The 20,037-nt window shown below is 43.7% G+C and overlaps 2 protein-coding genes across 3 annotated transcripts; both read right to left on the bottom strand.

The window, feature by feature from the left end:
• Positions 1-308: 308 nt before the first annotated feature.
• On the bottom strand, positions 309-12,230 carry LOC133918317 (phosphopantetheine adenylyltransferase 2-like). 2 transcript variants are annotated; one of them, XM_062362149.1, is made up of 7 exons: positions 9,037-9,298; positions 7,872-8,182; positions 7,447-7,518; positions 1,273-1,332; positions 920-1,014; positions 715-784; positions 309-594 (listed from the first exon to the last, which is right to left on the bottom strand). In XM_062362149.1, the coding sequence occupies exons 2-7, from the start codon at positions 8,079-8,081 to the stop codon at positions 454-456; spliced, it is 648 nt and encodes a 215-aa protein (XP_062218133.1). In that variant the 5' UTR covers positions 8,082-8,182; positions 9,037-9,298; the 3' UTR covers positions 309-453. The 2 variants fall into 2 exon arrangements, with proteins under 2 accessions (XP_062218133.1, XP_062218132.1); XM_062362148.1 differs by lacking the exons at positions 309-594; positions 715-784; positions 920-1,014; positions 1,273-1,332; positions 7,447-7,518 and adding exons at positions 10,096-10,304; positions 10,535-10,637; positions 11,610-12,230 and having other exon boundaries at positions 8,040-8,182; positions 9,293-9,577.
• Positions 12,231-13,340: 1,110 nt separating this feature from the next.
• Positions 13,341-17,515, bottom strand: LOC133918316 (proteasome subunit alpha type-1-like). The gene is made up of 2 exons (XM_062362147.1): positions 17,026-17,515; positions 13,341-14,006 (listed from the first exon to the last, which is right to left on the bottom strand). Exons 1-2 carry the CDS (start codon positions 17,374-17,376, stop codon positions 13,551-13,553), a joined length of 807 nt encoding a protein of 268 aa, XP_062218131.1. The 5' UTR covers positions 17,377-17,515; the 3' UTR covers positions 13,341-13,550.
• Positions 17,516-20,037: the final 2,522 nt, after the last annotated feature.

The following is a 20,037-nucleotide window of genomic DNA, read 5'->3' as shown; positions in this document are numbered from 1 at the left end:
AGATTGTATAGCTTTTAGAGTGTAATCATGCAGTGTAATTTCATTGGGGTGAAGCCAGAGAATCCTGATCTGCCCTGCCCTGTGCCCTCTTACCAACGTTATCATTTGATAGAGAATGCAGAAGATGCACTTTGGATTGAGAATTGGGATTGTTGGCAGCAGTGTCTTACTTCCTGCAGTCATTCAGGGAGTTGTCACCTATTTTAATCCTTTTTGGACAATCAGACTCATCCTTGTATTGTTTTTTGGGTGTAAATCTTCAAAGCAGATTATGTTTTTGTATCGAATTTACAAGAGTGGCAGCAATGCTCTTTTTGATGTCCCTTTGTATGTGAAGTAGGAAAACAATCTAGACATTGTAGAGATAATAAAAGAGAAAAGGAATACAATTCACACTTTGAAGTGCATTATTCTGCCTGGTTAACTCTGAATGCCCATATCGATGAGGAATGACTACGTTCTGCACTCCAGTTGGACTGCTTGTTGCTGTGTCTCTTGCTGCTGCAATTCCCTCTCGGCTTCCATCTTTCTGAATGCTGTGGAACTTATCTTATTCCCTGTAGATTCCTCTGGTACCAGTTCTACCACCTCAATCTGTAAGAAAAGATATGGTCCAAGACCCATGCTGAGCAAGCTCGTGTGTTCAGCTCTTGCCTAAAATTGATAATCTGTGAAATTCAACAAGAAAAAAGAAAATCGTAGCTGCAACCAAACCTGTAGTTGTGTGAGGCCTCTCTCTGCTCTCTTCCTGTTGACAGCCAGCCCTCCCGGTAATGTCTCCTTGCTGCTCCAATAAATTGCATGCAAGCACCATTAGCTTAGATCAGTTGTACGAAAGCTTTGGTCAAGGCATATTAGAGCATTTTAGAGATAACCAGATAGCCTATCAGAGTACTGTATAGCAGAGAAACCTACTTACCTGACAATGATGGCCTCAAGAGCTTCGTCAACTATGGAGGGGCCGTAAGGGTCCACGATCGGCTCGACATGAACCTCAAGATCAGGCTTGATGGACTACAGCAGGTTGAAAGAGTGTATACAAGCAATTATCGCCTTGCGGTGCCAAGTGCCGAAAGATTTCGTATTTGGGCATATGTGCATGAATCCTTGTGTATTCATGTAAAGTCTAACAGACTTTATCTGCTAACAACGAAAACGTTTGTGTTTGGGCTATGATATTTGCAGCTTCAGGAAATGTCTACTGATCTACAAATAATCAGAGAAACTTCCAACCAACCAACATAAGAATCATCTATCAGATTGGGTGGATACCTTAATATAGTCCTCGACATTTTCCATTCGCTTCTCGATTGGCTGTATCAGGTAAGCATACTGCAAGGAAAAACAGTCAAAGCCAAAGATGCCCATCAGAGCCATACATGAGAAATTGAGGGCCCAGTGCAAAATTTAAAATTAGGCCCTACCTATAAGGAAAGATACCATCTCTCGGAAGAGAGTATAAAGAAAGGTACTTTTAAAATTTATTTATTAATTTATTACGTTGGTAAGATAGCTTTTTCTAGGATTACATCTCGCCCAAAAAAGAGCATATCTTAGAACTCTAGTCTTAACAAATAATCCATCTTTTAGATAAAACGTGATATTATTCTAGTGTTACTTGATATAAAATCTTCAATAGATCTTCATATATAATCTTTTACAAAATATTATTTTCCAGAGTTATTGTAGACAATCTAGTGAGTCTTTCTTGTGTCATAGAAACATGGGGCAGTGACACATGTGCTTCTGGTTGCTATGCTCGGCTATGAAATGGGGTAGCGTCCCACTCTCCAATCTCGAATTGACCAACTCCAAGTCTCCAATCGACGCCGATGCACAACAATGGAGAATCATGCATGAGATATGCGAAGGAAAACACCCGATAAAAAATAGATGAGAGATTGAGGTTGGAGGCATCACTCCTATTAATTGCCAACATATTTATTTAAGAATTGGCTAATCTATTAGCTATGGAGAGGGGAATTAAGATGGGAGTTAATTTCAAAGAGAAAGTTAGTTATTTATTGTTGTGTCGTTGCTGCGATTGTGAAGATGAAAGGTAGTGTAAGATCATTTTCTCGGGATCTCCTATGCCTTTTGTATCAGTCTTTGGATAAGTAACTAATACGTATATTACAACAATTATAGCATCACAGTTAAACTTCGTACATAAAGTATTGAGGTTATAGAGTACAAAAGGATCTACAAACCATATTGTATATTGCAGACCTAGCCTAACGGCCATCAAAACACAACTGAAACAACTACCCTAAAGCCACAGGCAGCTAAAATGCGAATGTGACTACTAACTCTACTCTTCATCCGCGCATTCTTCTCCGACGTAGTCGGCATCTGCTTCTTCATCTGAATGATAATAAGAGTGAGTACGAAGGATACTTAGCAAGTCATATACTACTTCAAGGTGCTTATAGATGCATAAGGGATGAATCAAGAACAAGGTTTTACGATTTAGTTTTAATTATAAAGCGGTTTTATTCAGGTATTTAGTTGTATTATCTACTGATAATGTTTAAAACAGTTTGAACCAGCGAACAAGGTAACAAGTTATATATTGGGTTTTCAGTCCTTAGAAGGGCTACACCTCGCTTCACAGTCCCTATCATTATATCTGATGTACCTCTAGTACCAACTTCTGGCGGAATAAGCCATCAACCTCATCACACGGATATTTAGTCCACACACTCGCTCATCAAAACACACACACCTCTGAGTCTAATCAAGCGTGATCATACTTTCGTATGTCTATGACCGTGGACACGACTATTCGAATAGATTTATACTCTGTAGAGGTTATACATTGTAACCACACGATATATTCAATCTCCAATTGTTGCAAGCAGAGGAGCGAATCATACCGAGACACTTCAATAACCTTTCCTTATTAGGATTTTCTACGAGACACCCTAAATACTAGAGGTCTTGCACTAAGTACTAGAGGTCTTGTACTAAATGACGGTTCCCTTTTTAAGCTATTACCGACCAGGAACATTCAAACAGAGGAACAAATAGTCACTTGATTTCTTGTTGCTCTCAGCCTCCTAGTATGATATCCAACTTGGTCCGGTGGTAGTCTGGTAGAAAAGTTAAGTCATGCCCATACAGAACACATGATTGCACTAGGGTGGCTTAGCATGACGACGCAAGATTCGGTGCTTATACGGTCGATGCATGTATCTTCTAGCAATGAATACCACAGAGATAACTCAAACCCCAAAGAGCATCCTTGACTAGAGGACTACTCTATTCGCCTTTGCCAAAATAGTTTTCACTTGTTTTACACACGACCCGCCATATTTCACATGACATCAACGATTTCACAACCATTAAAGATTTATGGTATATGAGCTAATTTGATAAATAGTGAAGTGACATCTCCGAAGAGATATATTCCACTAGCAACATCTCCGAAGAGATGCATTCCATCCTAAGCATGCTATATATCAAGGCGTTGTCTGACGTTAATATAGATAACGACAAATAATCTTATGGTGATATGTATTCTAGATTATGATATTTAAGGTATGATAATTGTTTGATAAGACTAACTACTATAAGCAATTTAAATAGCACAATATATAGCACATGTGATAATAAGTTCAATTTTAAGTTAATCGTGTAGATTATTTGAAAAGCATAGGTTCAATATGATCAAGGAGATAGGACTTGCCATCTCCGAAGCCTTCCTCTAAGCTTTGGTCGAAGTCAGGATCCTCCGGGTTCTCCGCAAAGTCTTCCGGTTCTGCAAACGTGACTACGATTAATAACGATCTATGCTAGAGAAGAATCAACTAACATCAAATGGAAAGCCAAATGAGCCCTAATGAAAATCATACTATGATACAAAGGTAGATCTCGAATTTAGATGAATTTCGGCTAAAGAATCACCGACATCGGAGCCAGAACGGAGAAGTTATGACTCCGGGCGATTTAATCTAAAAATAAATCGAGGAAATATGAAATGACACTATTCATGAGCAGGACCCACGGGTGGGGCCCACTAAACAGTAACCTATGGGACCCATTGTGTGGTACCATATCGGGCCGAGATGGACTCGAGCTTGGGCCTAGGCTTAGACTGCACAGTATTAGGCCGAGCCCACTTGGTCGGCCCATCAGTCATCGCCGCGGGCCAGTGATGGTTGGGCCGAGCGAGGGAGGCCAACCCAAGGTGGGATGGCCTTGGCCACTGGGCCACGCATGAAGGCCGACCCACTAGCAGGTCGAGCCAATGGCTGGTCGAGGGCCCAACTACGTGTGCGTGTACGAGGGCGTGTCAGCAGAGCGAAGCGACGAAGGGGGAATGACGGCAAAAAATTGCGGTGTAGCCGCGCCAGAGAGATTGCCGGACTCGTGCTCCTGTCGGTGATTCACAAGAGAAATGGTCATCAAACCTCTACGTGCGATTCATTTGAGGGCTTATTGACGGCAAGCAGCGGCTAGAGCGGCGTCAAATGGCGGCCGGAGCGAAACTAGGGTGGTAGAGGCTCGGTTGTCGGCGGAAAAGAGGAGGGAGGGGGGATTCAGTCGGCTAAGGGTGCCTACGGGTGCGGCGTGATGCGGGGGGTTCAGCCAGGGGGTTCAAAGGCTGATGGCCAGGTTGTGGCCCGATCGGCGGCGTGCAGGTGAGGTACGGCGGTGCTCGGTCACCGTGGAGGGGTGCGCCTGTGTCGGGCCAAAGGAGAAACGACGCACACAATTGAAAGAGGAGGGCGAGGGGAAGCTCACCGAGATCGAAAATGGAGAGGGAGAGGACACAACCGACCCGGCGGTGATGCTTCATCGATGGCGATGTCTGCACGTCTTTGGTGCGTGCGTGCTCCGATCCAGCTTCTGGGTGAGGCAGGGGTGGCACCGGGTCGACGGCGTGCTCCCCTTGCTCTTCGTCTCCTCACGGGGAAGGGGAGGCGATGGATTCGGCGGCGGTGGTGGTGGATTGTAGTGGCGGTGAAGAATTTTGGGCTGCGACAACGATGAGGAAAGGGGGAAAGGAGAGGCCAGGGCCGTGCCTTTTATAGCATCGTGGCTGGCAGTGCGAGACTTGTGACTTCGTGCTGTCCTCAACGAGCAACGCGACGGCAAGGTGGCATGGCATCGCCCACCTTATTTCACGTGGCATGGCCTCTCTGCACCGGCCATGCGCGTGCACGATCGTAGAAGTCGCACGATGGTAGACGCTCGGGTGGCGTGCTGTGAGAGCTGAGAGAGAGAGAGAGAGAGAGAGAGAGAGAGAGAGAGAGAGAGAGAGAGAGAGAGGGGGGGGGAGGAGGAGGAGGAGGAGGGGGTCATGGTGCATTGAAGGTGGGAAGGCGGCGACCGTCACGGTGGTGGGATGTCGTGGCACAATGAGTTAGAGGTGAGAGATGAGCGCATCGACTACGGACCACGCGATAGGCGGGTGAGAGTGAGCGGACCGATGGATGGGCGACGTGTGGGCAGCCGCACGTGCGCATGTGAGCGCGGGCGAGAGCGTCGGTCGGGTTGCGCGAGCGCGATGCTAGGTTAGACTTGCACGTCAGCCCGAGTGGTGAGGGAGAGCGTGGGGGAGGGAGGGTAGTAGGCTGGCTGGGCTGAATTCAAATGGAGTATTTTGAGTTTGGATTTGACTTTGGACTTGGCATTAATTCAAACGAGTATATTTGAATTATGAAAAGGGAGTAAAGCTCTGAGAATTTAAAGATAATTTGAATCTAAATTAGATTTGAATTCAAATTAGATTTTAGCTGAAAAGAATCTAAGAATAGATATGACTTTGAGAGATATTCAAATTCAAATATCCACTCAAAGAACCATAATAATAAATAAACCAAATACTTATGAATTAATTAATGCATGAAAAAGTTTAAAATTTAATCTAGTTCACTTTGGAATATTTAGCCAAAATAATATATATGAATATATACATACAAGTTTATATATTCATATACTTATTTCCTTGATTTTATGTGGTTTAATTAATTAAAAAAAGTAAATTAGAGTGAATTTTGCTATAATTTATATGCTAAAACTTAGGACGTGCCTGCTCGGGAAAATTTCCACTCTCTTCGTTCAGAAATAGTAGGTGCATTTTTTTATTTGGTTTTCAAAGTTAGAATTTAACTAAGGTTTCTCACAAAATATATCATTTATAGCTATAAAACCTATATAGTGTGAAACTAATTTGAATTGTGAACCTAGTTATATAATTTTTATATATTAGATATTCTTATAATATGGTTCAATATTAGTTAAAGTATATAAAGTTTGATTTTTTAAAATAAAATACGCCTATTATTTTTGAATAGAGAGTAGGAAGGAGAGACGTGCGAGTGTAGGTCAGCAGGTTTCCTCGAAGTAGTCAACGCTTTCCTTTATTTATTGCTTAATCTTTTATTTGTGCTATTAATTTTTTATTAGTACTACTAATTACTAGTGTTTAAAAAAAAATAGGGGCCATGTCACGTGTAGGGGCACACCCTGCACATGCCATCGGTACGGGCCTGATGCCCATCAGATTTCTGTACTCATTACAAAAGTTTAGATTCTTAAGCTACTTGCCATGACCACATGCAGCTCACATGCATGGTTTGAAGGGAATATGTCGTTCAATTAAGTGATCAAACCCCTACAAAATATGTGCAAGGTAGTCATAAAATCCGAAACCTGTCCACATTCAATGAACTTGTATAACTGTAATCAATAGAATTGCTCACCTACACATTGATTTGGGTCTTTATTTGATAATGACATGGTTAAGTGTTTGATATCGACCTATTCCTGTGGTGTCTCTGTCTCATTGCACTGGAGTACTGGCCAACCTACCTTCAGCTCTATACTCCATTGGTCTTTCCGGCAAAATGCATTGTGCATGTCATCTAGTGTGTTACAATAGCAATACTTTTGCATTCAATAATCACATGGCATTGCCCAAAAGACCTTTTCTCTTATTTTCTTCCCTCTTTTTGACAAAGAAAGAATGGCGATTATATTATACACCAAGAAGGCAAGAACTACCTAATATTCGATGAACCGCGCCCGATGAACGGACAGAGTTCATGCCTAAGGGTAAATGTATTGTGTCAAGTGCACCCGTAATTTGGAACGATGCATAGATGTATGTGACTATGTGAAACAGTTGGTATGAGTTGAGAGTTGAGACGTCTCACGTCTCACGTCTCACACTTTAAAGTTGATGCTGATCTGGCATCAGCTGCTGCAGGAACAACATGGTCAAGGTTTATTAGAGTAGAAGCAAGTGCGGCTCTCAGCATCCAGTGCCCTTGGAATAGAAGCAAGACTTACTACCAAACACTGTGTCCTTGATTGTAAAAAAAAAAAGCTCCCAAATGATGCATCGACTAATGCTAGCAATACTGTGATCATAGCATCACTTAACCGTTTAGCAGTCCGATCAAAACTAGGAGGCGATAGGTTGAAGCAAAAGCTAACCTGTTTCTTGGCGAGCATCGGGCCGTCGCAGATGCCGATCACAATCCTGTCCCTCGCGAACTCCGCCGCTGCCTGTCACGTTTGGCAAGAAAATGAATTTTATTCCTTTTGAAACCAAGTGAAATGTGTTCTTCCATTAAGGTTCAAGTTCACCACAGGCAAGAACAAGAAACAACGGGGCAGAGAAAATGACATGTGACACCAAAAACCAATCATCAGAAGCAAGCATGAATTAAACAACTCCTGAAGTTTAGGTGACGCAGAAAGAAAGGAAGCCAAGTGTAGGATTACTAGAACAGATCCCGAAAAGCCTAGGAACTGATGCAGTATCCATGGAGCATAGCTAATTACCGCATGGATGGATGGCGAAAGTAACACGAGAGGCAGGCAGAGCAGAGGAAGACAAGACGAGGGTCCAGCCGTACCTTCAAGAAGAGATGGTGGCCCTGGTGCAGCCTGTCAAAGGTGCCGCCGATGACGACGGCCGCGTAGGACCCTGAAACAACGGCCGGACTCCTCCCCTGGATTTTCTTCCCGTCGTCGCCTGAGCCCGAGACGACGACGGTGTCCGCGGCGGCAACTGTGCCCACGGCCGCGTCGGCTTCTCCTCCACTTCCTGACCCTTCCATGGCCATGGTATACGCACGGCAGGAGGGGGGGGGGGGGGGGTTGGTTCGCGCCTGGCGCGCTTGGTGCAGCCCCAGTTATACTGCCGCGCCCCCGGTCTCCGTTTGACCTGCAAGCGGCGACAACCTTGTGTTAGGTTGCGGTGGATGGTTACAGAGACAAAACGTGGAAACAATATAGTATATAACAATTTAAAAAATATAGAAGATAAATAATAAAAATATATTTTTTAAATGTATAGAATGTAAATATTGAACGACTATGTATGAAAAGCAAATAATAGAAAATTAAATATATTTTGAAAAAAAACGTCATCTAACTTTACATAGTGATCGTTTGATCAATTTGAAAAAAAACGTCATCTAACTTTACATAGTGATCGTTTGATCAACTCGAATAGATGTTAAAAATTATCCAAATCAACTACAACTAAATATACAGAGCCAACCTCCGTTTTGTCAATCAACAGACAAAACGCTACAAGATGAAGCTCATGCTTGCTGCAAAATTAAGCCATGGTCATCACTCAGACACATATTGATGACAAACAACAAGATTTAGATACTATTAGTTTTCTGTTTCTAGTTTTGCTTCTGGTGCCATCACAGGCCAGAATCAAGAAGACAGAACAAACAGAATTTTAAAAAAGTGGCTTTTAAAAAAACCAGAAGCTTGATTTTTGAGAAAAATAAACTAAAGTTGAAAAACGTTTTTCTGAGAAGCTATATGTTGAAAAGCTAAAAAATTATTGCAGAAGTCAACATCCTATTTTTAAAAGCAACTTTTTAAATAAACCAAAAGTACAGCTTTTCAAAAAAACCCAAATAAACAGACCCTAAGCTAAACTTACGGGCACTATGAAACTCCAAGTAACTTAGATGATACAATGACATTCGATTAAGATACAATACACCTCCTCTTTAGGAGCCTACCATCAGAGGGGAAAAGAAATATCCTTCTTACATTGAAAAGTCTGACTCGCACCTATGCTTTTCAATGAGCGCAACCTTCAGGCTTCAGGAAGCAGAATGAAACTATTTGATGAATATAAGTATCTTAAAAAAGTCCATCCCCACCAACAACATTCAGTTTCTTAAAGCTCAACCCTCACAGCTAACCGCGTCATCTTAAACTTTCCACCATCTGATCATGAGCTCTACCACTCGCGGTAATATAACAGTGGTTACAGCTAATAATACAAATTCAGAAAGTTGTTCACCAGGCCTGTTAGCCGGAGACTGGACATGATACTCTAGCTGTGGAGCAAATCTTCAGAAACTCATCAATCTTGGCTGAGTAGACATGGGGGAAGCTCCTGTAGTGGTCCACGTGGGGCGACGAGACAAAATTGTGGGCAAATACGCTCCGACCTAGCGATTTCTGCAAGTCGATGAAGCTCTCTACACAATCAGCTGGTATCACTCGATCAGCTGAGCTGTACAGGTAGAACTGGGGGCAAGAAGGCTGCTTATCTGAAAGAATCGAGAGAACCTTGCACAGTCTCCTGAATATGATCAGCAAGTGATAAAACATATCAGATAACAAAGATCCCTCAGTATGGTGAGCCATCGTAGTTTACTTAGTCAAAAGCTCATAATTACTCAGTTAGTCAATTTTACACATGTGACGAGATACAAGTTAAATTTGATCAAATCGAAAAGGAAATAGAACTGAAAGTAGAATCTGGGTTCTATGGGCTAAGTCTAATATTGCAGCTAAGCATCTCGCCATTCAGATAACCTAAGTTTCAGCATGCATGAATAAATACTCGATAAGAGATTAAGAGGCACTCATTTAGTTGTACTCTGTTACATTGAACATACTACTGCATTTTCTTTATGGATTTTAAATAGCACTATCAATGAAGTAGTACTTAAAGGTGCATAACATAATATCAACAAAATAGCCATGTCAATTTTAATGGACACGCCTTGATGAATTTTGGTTGGCACAAATATGAAATATATGAGCTGTCCATGCCACTTAACCAGAGCTATGATCAACAGAAGTAAATGGACTTACTGGTTTACGTCAGGTACGTGAAGAATAATCTCAAAAAATTTCTGGAGAGTTGACAAAAGAAAACATTCACCCCATGATGGTCGCATCATATTATAGCTAACACTGTTCAAGGTGTCATTCAAAATAGGTCCATCAAGAGATTCAGCTGAGGATCCTGTCATGGAACTACTTTTCTTCAACATTGCAGCAGAGAACCCAGCCGCCCAGACCTGAGTTTTGCTTATAATTGAGAACTTCCAAATAAACAAGCTTAATTGCATGGAAGACTATGTACAAACCAGTATTCTAACAACGATAGTTTAGGACACAACAATAACCCAGATAAAAAATCTCCACATGCTAAATGTAAGGAGGACCTTGGAACATTTACTGCAAGCAGTTAAAAGCTTATTACAAATTTATGCCTGATTCAGTAAGAATAAAGGCCAGGAACACAAACCTCTGGTCTTATCTCTAGAACTGGTGCAGAGTCAACAATACATCCTCTTATTCTGTCTGCTATATCAGCTCTTGATTGTAGATTCTCCAGTACAGCACCATAGCTGGAAAGAAAGTAAAAAAGCAAGGGTTTATATGCATAGTGAAGTCAAAGGTATGAACGTCAGATAAAAGATATTGCAGAATTAAATAAGTTCTCTCTACTATGATTTCAAGTAAGAAAGGAATGTAAAAACATCCTTAACTACACACAGTTTTTTCACCTGAACTATCCCAAATTAAGCTATATTAACGAGATACCAAATAATGAACTCCAATGACAAAGACAACTGAATCAACCATGATTGTAGTTCAGCACCACAGGTTAATGACCAAAAGTTTTTTTGAAAATGAAAAACAATGACCATAAGTCCATAACACAGCTGCTACATAACAGATCACCAAATGGAAATTGTGTACAAAGTGGCAATGAGCTTCACCAGTGCATCAGCACATACCATGATTTATTCGTGCTCTTTATTCAACATACTTAACCACCAATGGCTTATCTGGTCAGTTCTTCAAACAATTACCCGAACTCAATCCTTTCTGCTCACTCTGTCCATTTATCCTACATCTTAACCGCTTGGAAGTGGAAACCCATGACATGGAGAACCACAAGGAGATCCATTCTACAATACACCATACAGACAAAGAAGAGTTTCTCCTAAGCGTGCTGGCACAACCACTTTTAGTTTTCCAACTAGCAATGTGTACCATACCGTACCACATGCTCCTATCCTAGCTCGTGGTATCTTCGGTGAAGATACGCCTCCTCAATCAAGCACATTCTATCCACCAACCTCATTTACCAAATCAAAGTTTCATGGCAAAAACATGTGACACCACATGCTAGAGCCCCCATGTAAGTGTGCAATCGGACGAGCAAAACATGCACACGTCACTAAAATGCTCTATCAACTCATTATCCACTTTTGAACATTTCAATTCTATAACTGAATTATAGAACCGAAGAGCTTCTTGAGATTAGAGAAGCGAGGGAGGGAATGAGACAAGTGGGGGGTTCGATTCCGTACGCGAGCCATCCGGTGTTGCTGAAGGTGTGGAAGAGGAGCGTGCGGCGTCGGTCGGCGTCGCACCAGGCCGCAATCTCGGCGGCGAGGTCGGCGACCCTGCGATCGACGCGGCGTCCGAGGTCGAGCCCGAAGAGCTCGCGCACGGGCACCACGAACCGCACCGCGCCGACCCCGCGCTCGCGGTAGAGCTCGGCGTAGCGGCGCAGGTGCTTCTGACGCGCGCCGAGCCAGCCGAGCAGCACCACCAGCGTGGCGCCCTCGCCGGCCCCACCGCCTCCGAGCGGCGAGGCGGAGTCGAGGGGGGGCGGGTCCCACTCGATGAATGGCTCGGAGTCGGGCGGCAGGAGGTTGAACGGCACGGAGTTTGGCGGCGAATAGGAGCCGCCGGAGGGGAACGAGAGGGAGGAGCAGGAGAGATTGGCGCGGCCGCGGAATGACGGGTGGCGGTGCGGGTAGCGGGGGAAGGATAGGAAGGAGATCACGGGGACGCATCGGAAGGCTCCGCGCCGGTATCCCGCGGCTGTGAAGGCGGCGGCGAGGAGGCGGACGGGAGAGGAGGCCGCCATGGCTGCGGGAGGAGGCAGCCAATGCGATGGAAGGGAACGAGACGGGTGATGACCAGCGCTGGCGACGGGATGACGCCACTGACGCGCGGGGCCCACATGTGCGGCGGTGGGGCCACGGCGTCAGAGTCCGTCAAGTGGAGTTGAGGCACACATGGCCGCAGTTAGTTCGACATAAATCGGACGGTCCCGGTGGAGTTGCGGCCTGCATCGTGCGGTACGGCTACGACCCAGGACCAGGAGGAGGAAGGTGTGATGTTGGGCTCATACTATACCGGGCCCTGTCCTCCGTATCTCCGGTCTTAATAGATATTGTATGGTACGTATATATAATAATATGAGCGTGTATATATGTCTATATATTGTAGAAGAATATTTATAGTATCAATCTTCTCTAGCGAATGTAAGATCTATTTAGTTGACATGCCTATGTTTGCCATATTTTTTGCTAAAATTGCCAAAGGTTAGGCAACCAAAATTATGATCACGCTAGCACAAAAAGTATCTTGTCAATTTTTTGAAGTCTTTGATACATGCAGCCTACTAACCTAAGTGGCAAGAGAGGCTCTTTCCATAAAAATGTCTGCATATGCTGCTTCACCGACTATCAGAAATCAGAACCTTGCTACAAACCAAACAGCCGTCTATCTAAAATTATCAAACTTGACTAATTTAAATTGTGACAAACTATTAAAGTTATGGCTATGAACCCCTGGCTTCGCCTAGCTGGAGCAAGGATTGTTCGGTACTCTAGTTTCGATACGGACTCCTGCTTCCGCTGTCAAGGATTTCCATGGTTGTCCTCTAGTGCCTCACCTCATCCCAAGCTTCTTTAACTTCGTATTAGACCGTACTGCAGCTGATCTAATCCAACATAAGAAGATGATTGATAGAATGGAACCTAGCATTTGCACCAAAAGTAACGTCTGACAAGCCTGGCATAGACGACTAACTTCACCTCTCCCGAGAGGCAATGCCGTCCTAGGCTGCCCCAGCAGGCGAAATGAATCACCACAGGACTCGCACAGCTGCACCAGCACAACAGTTAAAAAAAAATCTGAACCAAGCCTGTAGCTTGCATGGAGCACGGGAATTCTTACTACGCTAGGCATCGTGGATCAAACCATGAGCAAAATCATTTCAGACATAAGGATACGCAAAGGCAAGCTGGTCTCAGAAACAAAAATATATTGTTCGCATCACATGATAAATAATCGGTCCAACTCCAAACCCAGGTAATTGATCGTCCAAGAGACCATCGCAAAGTCGCAGCATGGAAGCAAAGAGTGCGCAAGAGTCACAACACAACTTCTAAAACAGTCTAGTCTTCGGAAACTCGGGACGCGGTGTGATAGTCGAGACGATGAGTATTCCAGGCCTAGATGTCCATGGGCGCAGCAGCATCCGAGCCCCTTTCCTCCTCCTGCACGGAGCTCTGCTCTGCGGGCGCCTCCTCGGCGGCCTCCATGGAGTCTATTATTTCTTGGATTCTCTCCGCATCAATCATCTCGAATGGCTCGATGGTGCCATCTTCCTTCCTGCCGACGATGGCCACAGTGCAGTTGGAACCGGTCAGCTTCTCGCCTTGCAGAGTCTCCTTTATGGCAGAGAGGGCATCCTTGATGAGTTGCTCCGGGGTGTAGTCGTTGTAGTCCTTGAATCTGCGCTCAAGGAAAGTCTTTGCGGCTTGAGATCGAGAACCAATAGCGAATGCCTGGTACTCAAAGTAGTTCCCGCTGGGACAGTTATAGTAGAGATGAGCTCCAGACTCGTCCAGTCCGGCAACAAGGAGGCCAACACCATAAGGCCTCTTCCATGACCGCTGTGTGCAAACCTGCAATAGCATTTAAGAAGGTAAATGCATATCCACCTAAGATGGAAGACAAAATATGTAACCAAGATGCATATTGAAAGAGATTATCTGATTCAGCCCATTATTTGACTACTGAAAAATAACTGAACAGGACAACTGTGGGAAGGACAGAACTAGCTTATCTGACTACCTGTCCCCCAAAGTGACAATCCAAGACGTGTTTACCCAAGTATGATCAAAATCAAGTGAAGGATGTGCAACAGAGTGTGCAATAGATATGGTAATGAACCGACATTAAGCATTCTGTTACAAAGTGTCGGTGCAGGGCACAACTAGACATTCCGGGTGTCAAAACAGATATCTTAAGCACCTGTACCCAACTACACATCAATACTTTGTTGATCTGCTAAGCATAAATGTAAACTATAATGTATAACAAAAGTGACTATTCTGAGTGATTGTTTGATTAAGCTGATTGTTTGTCTACGAGTAGAAATTTAGAATCACAACAACAAACGCGACCAACACTTAATAATGTGTCTGTGGAAAGGATATGCGGTGCCCATTTGATGAACTGCCCAAACTAAAAGCATGGTACGATCAAGTTGTGATTAATCAAGTACGATCATATAATCATAATCAAATTGGACAATGAGAAAAAACAGTGAACAATATATATAGTAATAAACTGCCATTAATAATTCCGTTACAAAGTGCAGATGTGATACTGGGCACAGCTTGACCTGCCAGTAGTCAAAACAGATATTGGTTTTTTGCTGAGCTGAGATATAGCTCAGCTGGGTAAAATAGCCCATTTCAGTTAGAACATGCTTGGCTTTGCTCATTATTTGGTTAGTTTACTTTTGATGGCAAGCTTTATTGGCTAGTCATTTGGAATGTGCTAGTTGTTGCAGCAGTTAACGCTGGAATCACAGGAGTTACCCAACTTTAGCTTCCACAAGAGATTCTTGCCATTTTGCCAATGAGGGAGAGCCAACTCGGCTCTCATTTGTGCGCCAGGATTTCCTTGCGTAAAATCTAGCTATCCTTAGAAAGCTAGTTTTGTTGGGATATTCCAAACGCCTACAAAATCTCTAGCATATGATCCAAATATACCCTTAAGAACCAGTACCCACTTCCAAATAGATACTATTTTGATGTACTAAGTTCAAACTTAAGGATGTAGATTACAAATCCTAAGGAGACAGTAGTATTTTTCAAAGAAAACATCATAATCAATTTGCTAGCTAGTGGTCTAAATTCCAGGTCATAGACATAGTAACCAGGTAAAAAAAGATCAGCCTTCACAACTCACAAGTCTTTAGTCGTTAACAAGTCATAATAGTAAAATATATATGCTAGACTGTTTATAAGCTAAAGTTATTCATATTTTACAATAAAAAAATAGCACGTGGCAGAAGATAGCATATTAGAAAAAGCATAATGAAAAAGGAAATAACTAGAAGCATGAATTAACTGCGAAGATATGCCACTAAACATGTTAATACAAGCAAGATAAGCATGCCATAAAAATCAATTTCAGTGTAGTTCATTATTTGTGCATAGGTGCAAAAAAGATAGTTTGGGAAAAAACAAGTGAAGATATGACATAAAAGAGGACATGCTCATAAATAGCTACCCAATTGCTGATTCTGTGGTGCAGTTGGGATTTGTCACTATAAAAGGTTGTGGCAGAAGATAGCATATTAGAAAAAGCATAATGAAAAGGGAAATAACTAGAAGCATGAATTAACTGTGACGATATGCCACTAAACAGGTTAATACAAGCAAGATAAGCATGCCATAAAAATCAATTTCAGTGTAGTTCATTACTTGTGCATAAGTGCAAAAAAGATAGTAAGGGAAAAAAACAAGTGAAGATATGACATAAAAGAGGACATGCTCATAAATAGCTACCCATTGCTGATTCTGTGGTGCAATTGTGATTTGTCACTATAAAAGGTTGCGGCAACGACATTAATGGCATCATTACACAGATACGACTCATATGTAGAACAGTAAAGCCTTAAGTTATGCCATACACACAGTTTGAGAACAAGGAGCAGCAAAAATTCACTCAATAGTCCCTAGACAAACTTCTTGCTAAGTAGCAACAAACTGACAACAAAAGAATGAAACGATGACCCAAAAAAAGACAGCTCTTGTGTATTTCAATGAACCAAATAAAACCCATTCACTCTCCTGCTCGATGGGACACAAGATCAAAACAATAATCATTACTTCATGGAACATCTTTCAATAACTGTAACTAGTGTCTAGCTTGTGTGTGTGTTTTTTTTCTATTGACTTGTAACTATCTCAGTCTGCTGCAACATATATCAATTTCTGTGTTGTATCTGGACTGAATTTTGCTGCATGGGCCTAAAACAATCAGTGTGGAAAGAAAAGAAAAACGGGTAGCAAGGGAAATCAAGTTCAATTTCTCTTCAATCAAATCACATCATAATGTGCATATCATCAAGCTTCTCCTAAGCTCAACTTAGTGTCCGTGTTTCTAAAGCGGGCAGTAACACCAAGAGAGCAGATTCAACAACACTTGCAAAGTCTAATACTGCACCTAGTTGACATCTACAGTTAGATATAAGCACCTCTCAACCTGAAGTACTGAACACATATAAGACCATATTTAGTCAACGTCTTCAACTGTCTAAGATCACAATGAGATGTTAAGTATGTCATGTGAAGATGGGGTGGGAGAAGTTCAGACCTTTGGGCCGTGACTTTCAGTAAAACTGTTAGGTCCAAGGAATCGTCAGTAGGGTACTCTCATACAGCTAAAACTCTCCACTGCTGTAAAGTTCTAATAAATCCCAACAGAAGAAAGATGAAGCGCATCACCAGCATATCCTAAGTGCCCAAATTGTAATTGCAAATCAGAGGAATACGCTAAAAATTAGAGCCCGGATCCGGACCAGTGCCATGAATCAAACCATGGAAATTCTAATTTTTTCACTATTGGTGCGGGTTCGCAAGAGAGAGGGTCACGAGAGGGGGGAGATGCGTCCGCATCGAGACAGACCTGCGCCTTGTCGGCGAGTCGGAGCGCAAGCCTGGAGACTGGGAGCGGCGCGTCGTAGACGAAGGCGTGGTTGATGCACTCGTTGCGGAGGAACCGCGAGAGGACGCGACCGTCGGCGGTGAGCCCCGCCAGCGCGACCCCGGCGTGGTCGGCGACGCGGAAGACCTTACGCTGGTGGGAGGAGAGCTCGGATGCAGCCTTGTTGGGAGCGGCGACGACGGCGTGGGTGCGGGATCGGAGGCCAACACAGGCGGCGCCCTGCTTGACGGCCTCCATGGCGTACTCCACCTGGAAGAGCCGCCCCTGGGGGCTCCACGTCGTCACGTCGGTGTCGTACTGATTCCTGAACATCCTCGAAGCTTCTTACGCTGCCGCCTCCTCGTCGATTTCTACCTCGCGATGTGGGTGTGGCAGTGGAGGGTTTGGGGATCTTTTGGCTCTGGTGTGCGCTTCTTCTTGGGCTCCAAGACGGGGACAGAGGGGAAGAAGGGGGAGGGTTCGTGGGGCCCACGTGTCAGCGGTTGAAGGGGAGGGAGCGCGACTGAGAGGCGGGCTCCACACGGTCTTCCCTTTTTTTTTCCCTTTTTTTTCCTTTTTTTTCTTTTCGGAAAGGAAATCTGTGCATCTTCTGGGCCATTCTACGTGGATTTGGACTGGCCTAGTTATTGATGGACCGTAAGAAAGCGGAATTTTTTTATATACTTTTCAAATAAAAAGTTGCAAATATATGCGTACATTTAAAAAAAATATAAATTTTCAAAATAGGACATATATTTGCAATGTTTATTTGAAAATATATAAATAAATAATTCTAGAAACGTGGGCCTCACCTGGCAGTTTTGCTTCTTCTTGTAGAATCGGCCTTGACATTGAGTTAGGTGACTGACTGATTGTTTAATCTTCTGAACAAGATAAACTTTAACCGCATTTCAAGGAAAAGAGAATCCTTTTATCCATGCAACCGTGGAGCACACTTTGTGCTCTTCGTATTTGGGGATTCTATGGCAGTTAACGGAATCTACAATCTCTAGTATTTGCATTTGAGGATAGTTTACATTAATTCATGCATGATGTAAGTGTATCAGGTGGTTTTTAAAAATAAGCAAACATTTCCTGTGGAAAAAAAAACACTAAAATGGCCTCGTATGGCTGCATCAGATATAGCGGTATGAAACTTTTAAAAAAATCCGATGAAATTTCTGTGCTCAAGACGTATCCTTAGGGGCTGATTGCTTGCCCCTGTGGAAGAATACTGGTCCGACAAATGCATATAATGTCACGTATTGGTCATGAGTCGTGACCGACCTGGGTTGACTAGCCTAGATCGCAGTCCCACCTAAAGGAAGGAAGTCGCAAACAAAAGGGGAGCAACGCTTCCACTGGAGGGGCATCGATGAACTGAACACGGCATCAGTCTCGGCTCTTTCTTCCTCATTGTTGTCTCCTCCCCAAATCTGATTCTCTAGTTCCCAATCCCCTGCTCTTTCCAATCTAGATTGGTATTCCTAGCCTATGCTTCCCATTCTTCTCAATTGTATCATGAATTGGTAGGATCCAATCGGGTCTTTGACAAATTGTATTAGAGCCTTCAATCCATGGATCCTGTGGTGTGGAAATAACAAGAGAGATTGCTGGTCGCAGAAGGAGAAGCCAAAATCGCAGTCGTGGTGCTCATGGAGGAGGTTCATGCCAAGTGTTCGGTGAAATGTCAGGCTGGGTGGAGAGCTCCATGGGCATTAGACTTTGCATCTTCATGAGCCACATGCTATACCCGGTGACCAACAAGGTGCTACACAAAGTCTACGACATCTACGAGGCAACAATTGTGCAGGTGCTTATGATGACGAATGCTTGGCATGTCGAGGCTCTCGTCTGGTTCTGAATGGGCCACAACGCTGAGCAAGTGTGCCACCCACGAGCACAGTATCTACGATGGGTGATGTTTGTTGGACATCCAGCATGTGCACTCCCTTTCCTACGCTGGCGCCAGCGCGATGACCACAAAGTGTTCGATAACAAGACTGAGCTGCAATGATGGCATGGCAATGGTTGCAACTAACCTGATAGTAGCAACACTCATGCCACCGACTGTTTTGACATCGTCCACGACTATCCTGGCACAACAGATGGGCAAGTTGTTGCGCATCCGGCTCAGGGTGTTGAGGATGGTGTGGACGAGGCTTCGAAGGAGCCGAAGGAGACAGTTCAGGAGTTGTGCACAAAGATGCTCACCACGCTGAACCACGTGCTTGAATGTAACCGCAACACCATCCCCGACGCCACCTTCCCCACTGTGGGCGTGGACCTCGCTGTGGCTGCAACATCTTCTTGCTCCAGCACCACTTCTGCGACCTCCATGGAGTAGAAAGTGGCCCTAGAGGTGGCGTCCACCAAGCATTGTGGTACCAACGACCTCCCCAAGGTGATGCCCATCACGTGTTCAACGATGAGTCTCTGCCATAACACCGATGCGCCAACCATTCCTGTAGACGTCCTCTCCACCACACCCAACACCACGGATGCCCTCATCACCATGCCCTTTGGTTTTGCCACTAACAAGGACTACGCGTTCGTCCTCAACTCTATGGCCATTGGTGACATTCTTGATGCCTTCTACACATCACATTATCTAGTATTTCCCTTCAAATACACACTAGACAATATGTGTATTGGTGTACAAATGGTGTTCAGTGGAATGTTCAACAAGGGTGGGTTTCTATTGTTATCACCTTGGTCACCGTCAAACATGGGAGCAGTCACGTGAATAATGCTAGTATAGTGTTGGAGATAATACTTTTCAGTGTTGTTAAGCCTGCTTGTATGAAGGAGTGTAGAGAGTGGTTGAATCCGTGGTCATCACTTATGCAAGTGGAGATCGAGGGCAACAGAGCCGAGATGCGGCCAACACCATGGACGTCACTTGTGCAAGTGGAGAATAATTTTACAAGTCTTGGTGCTCAAACTAAGAACACCTAAGTACTAACTTAAGAGAAACACATGTCACAACATTTG

This window comes from Phragmites australis, chromosome 5, assembly GCF_958298935.1.
Source record: "Phragmites australis chromosome 5, lpPhrAust1.1, whole genome shotgun sequence".
In the NCBI taxonomy this organism is placed as follows: Eukaryota; Viridiplantae; Streptophyta; class Magnoliopsida; order Poales; family Poaceae; genus Phragmites; species Phragmites australis.
Note: the sequence above shows the minus strand (reverse complement) of the source record. Positions and strands in the feature narration are given on the sequence as shown.

Excerpts from the sequence above, each read along its gene's own strand:
- LOC133918317 (XM_062362148.1), bottom strand. The coding sequence starts at position 12,175 with ATGGCGGCCTCCTCTCCCGTCCGCCTCCTCGCCGCCGCCTTCACAGCC. Across the intron at positions 10,305-10,534 it reads TTCTAGAGATAAGACCAGAG|GTCTGGGCGGCTGGGTTCTC; the intron begins GTTTGTGTTCCT and ends AGCAAAACTCAG. Across the intron at positions 9,578-10,095 it reads CACGTACCTGACGTAAACCA|GAGACTGTGCAAGGTTCTCT; the intron begins GTAAGTCCATTT and ends GATCATATTCAG.
- LOC133918316 (XM_062362147.1), bottom strand. The coding sequence starts at position 17,376 with ATGTTCAGGAATCAGTACGACACCGACGTGACGACGTGGAGCCCCCAG. Across the intron at positions 14,007-17,025 it reads GACTCGCCGACAAGGCGCAG|GTTTGCACACAGCGGTCATG; the intron begins GTCTGTCTCGAT and ends ATGCTATTGCAG.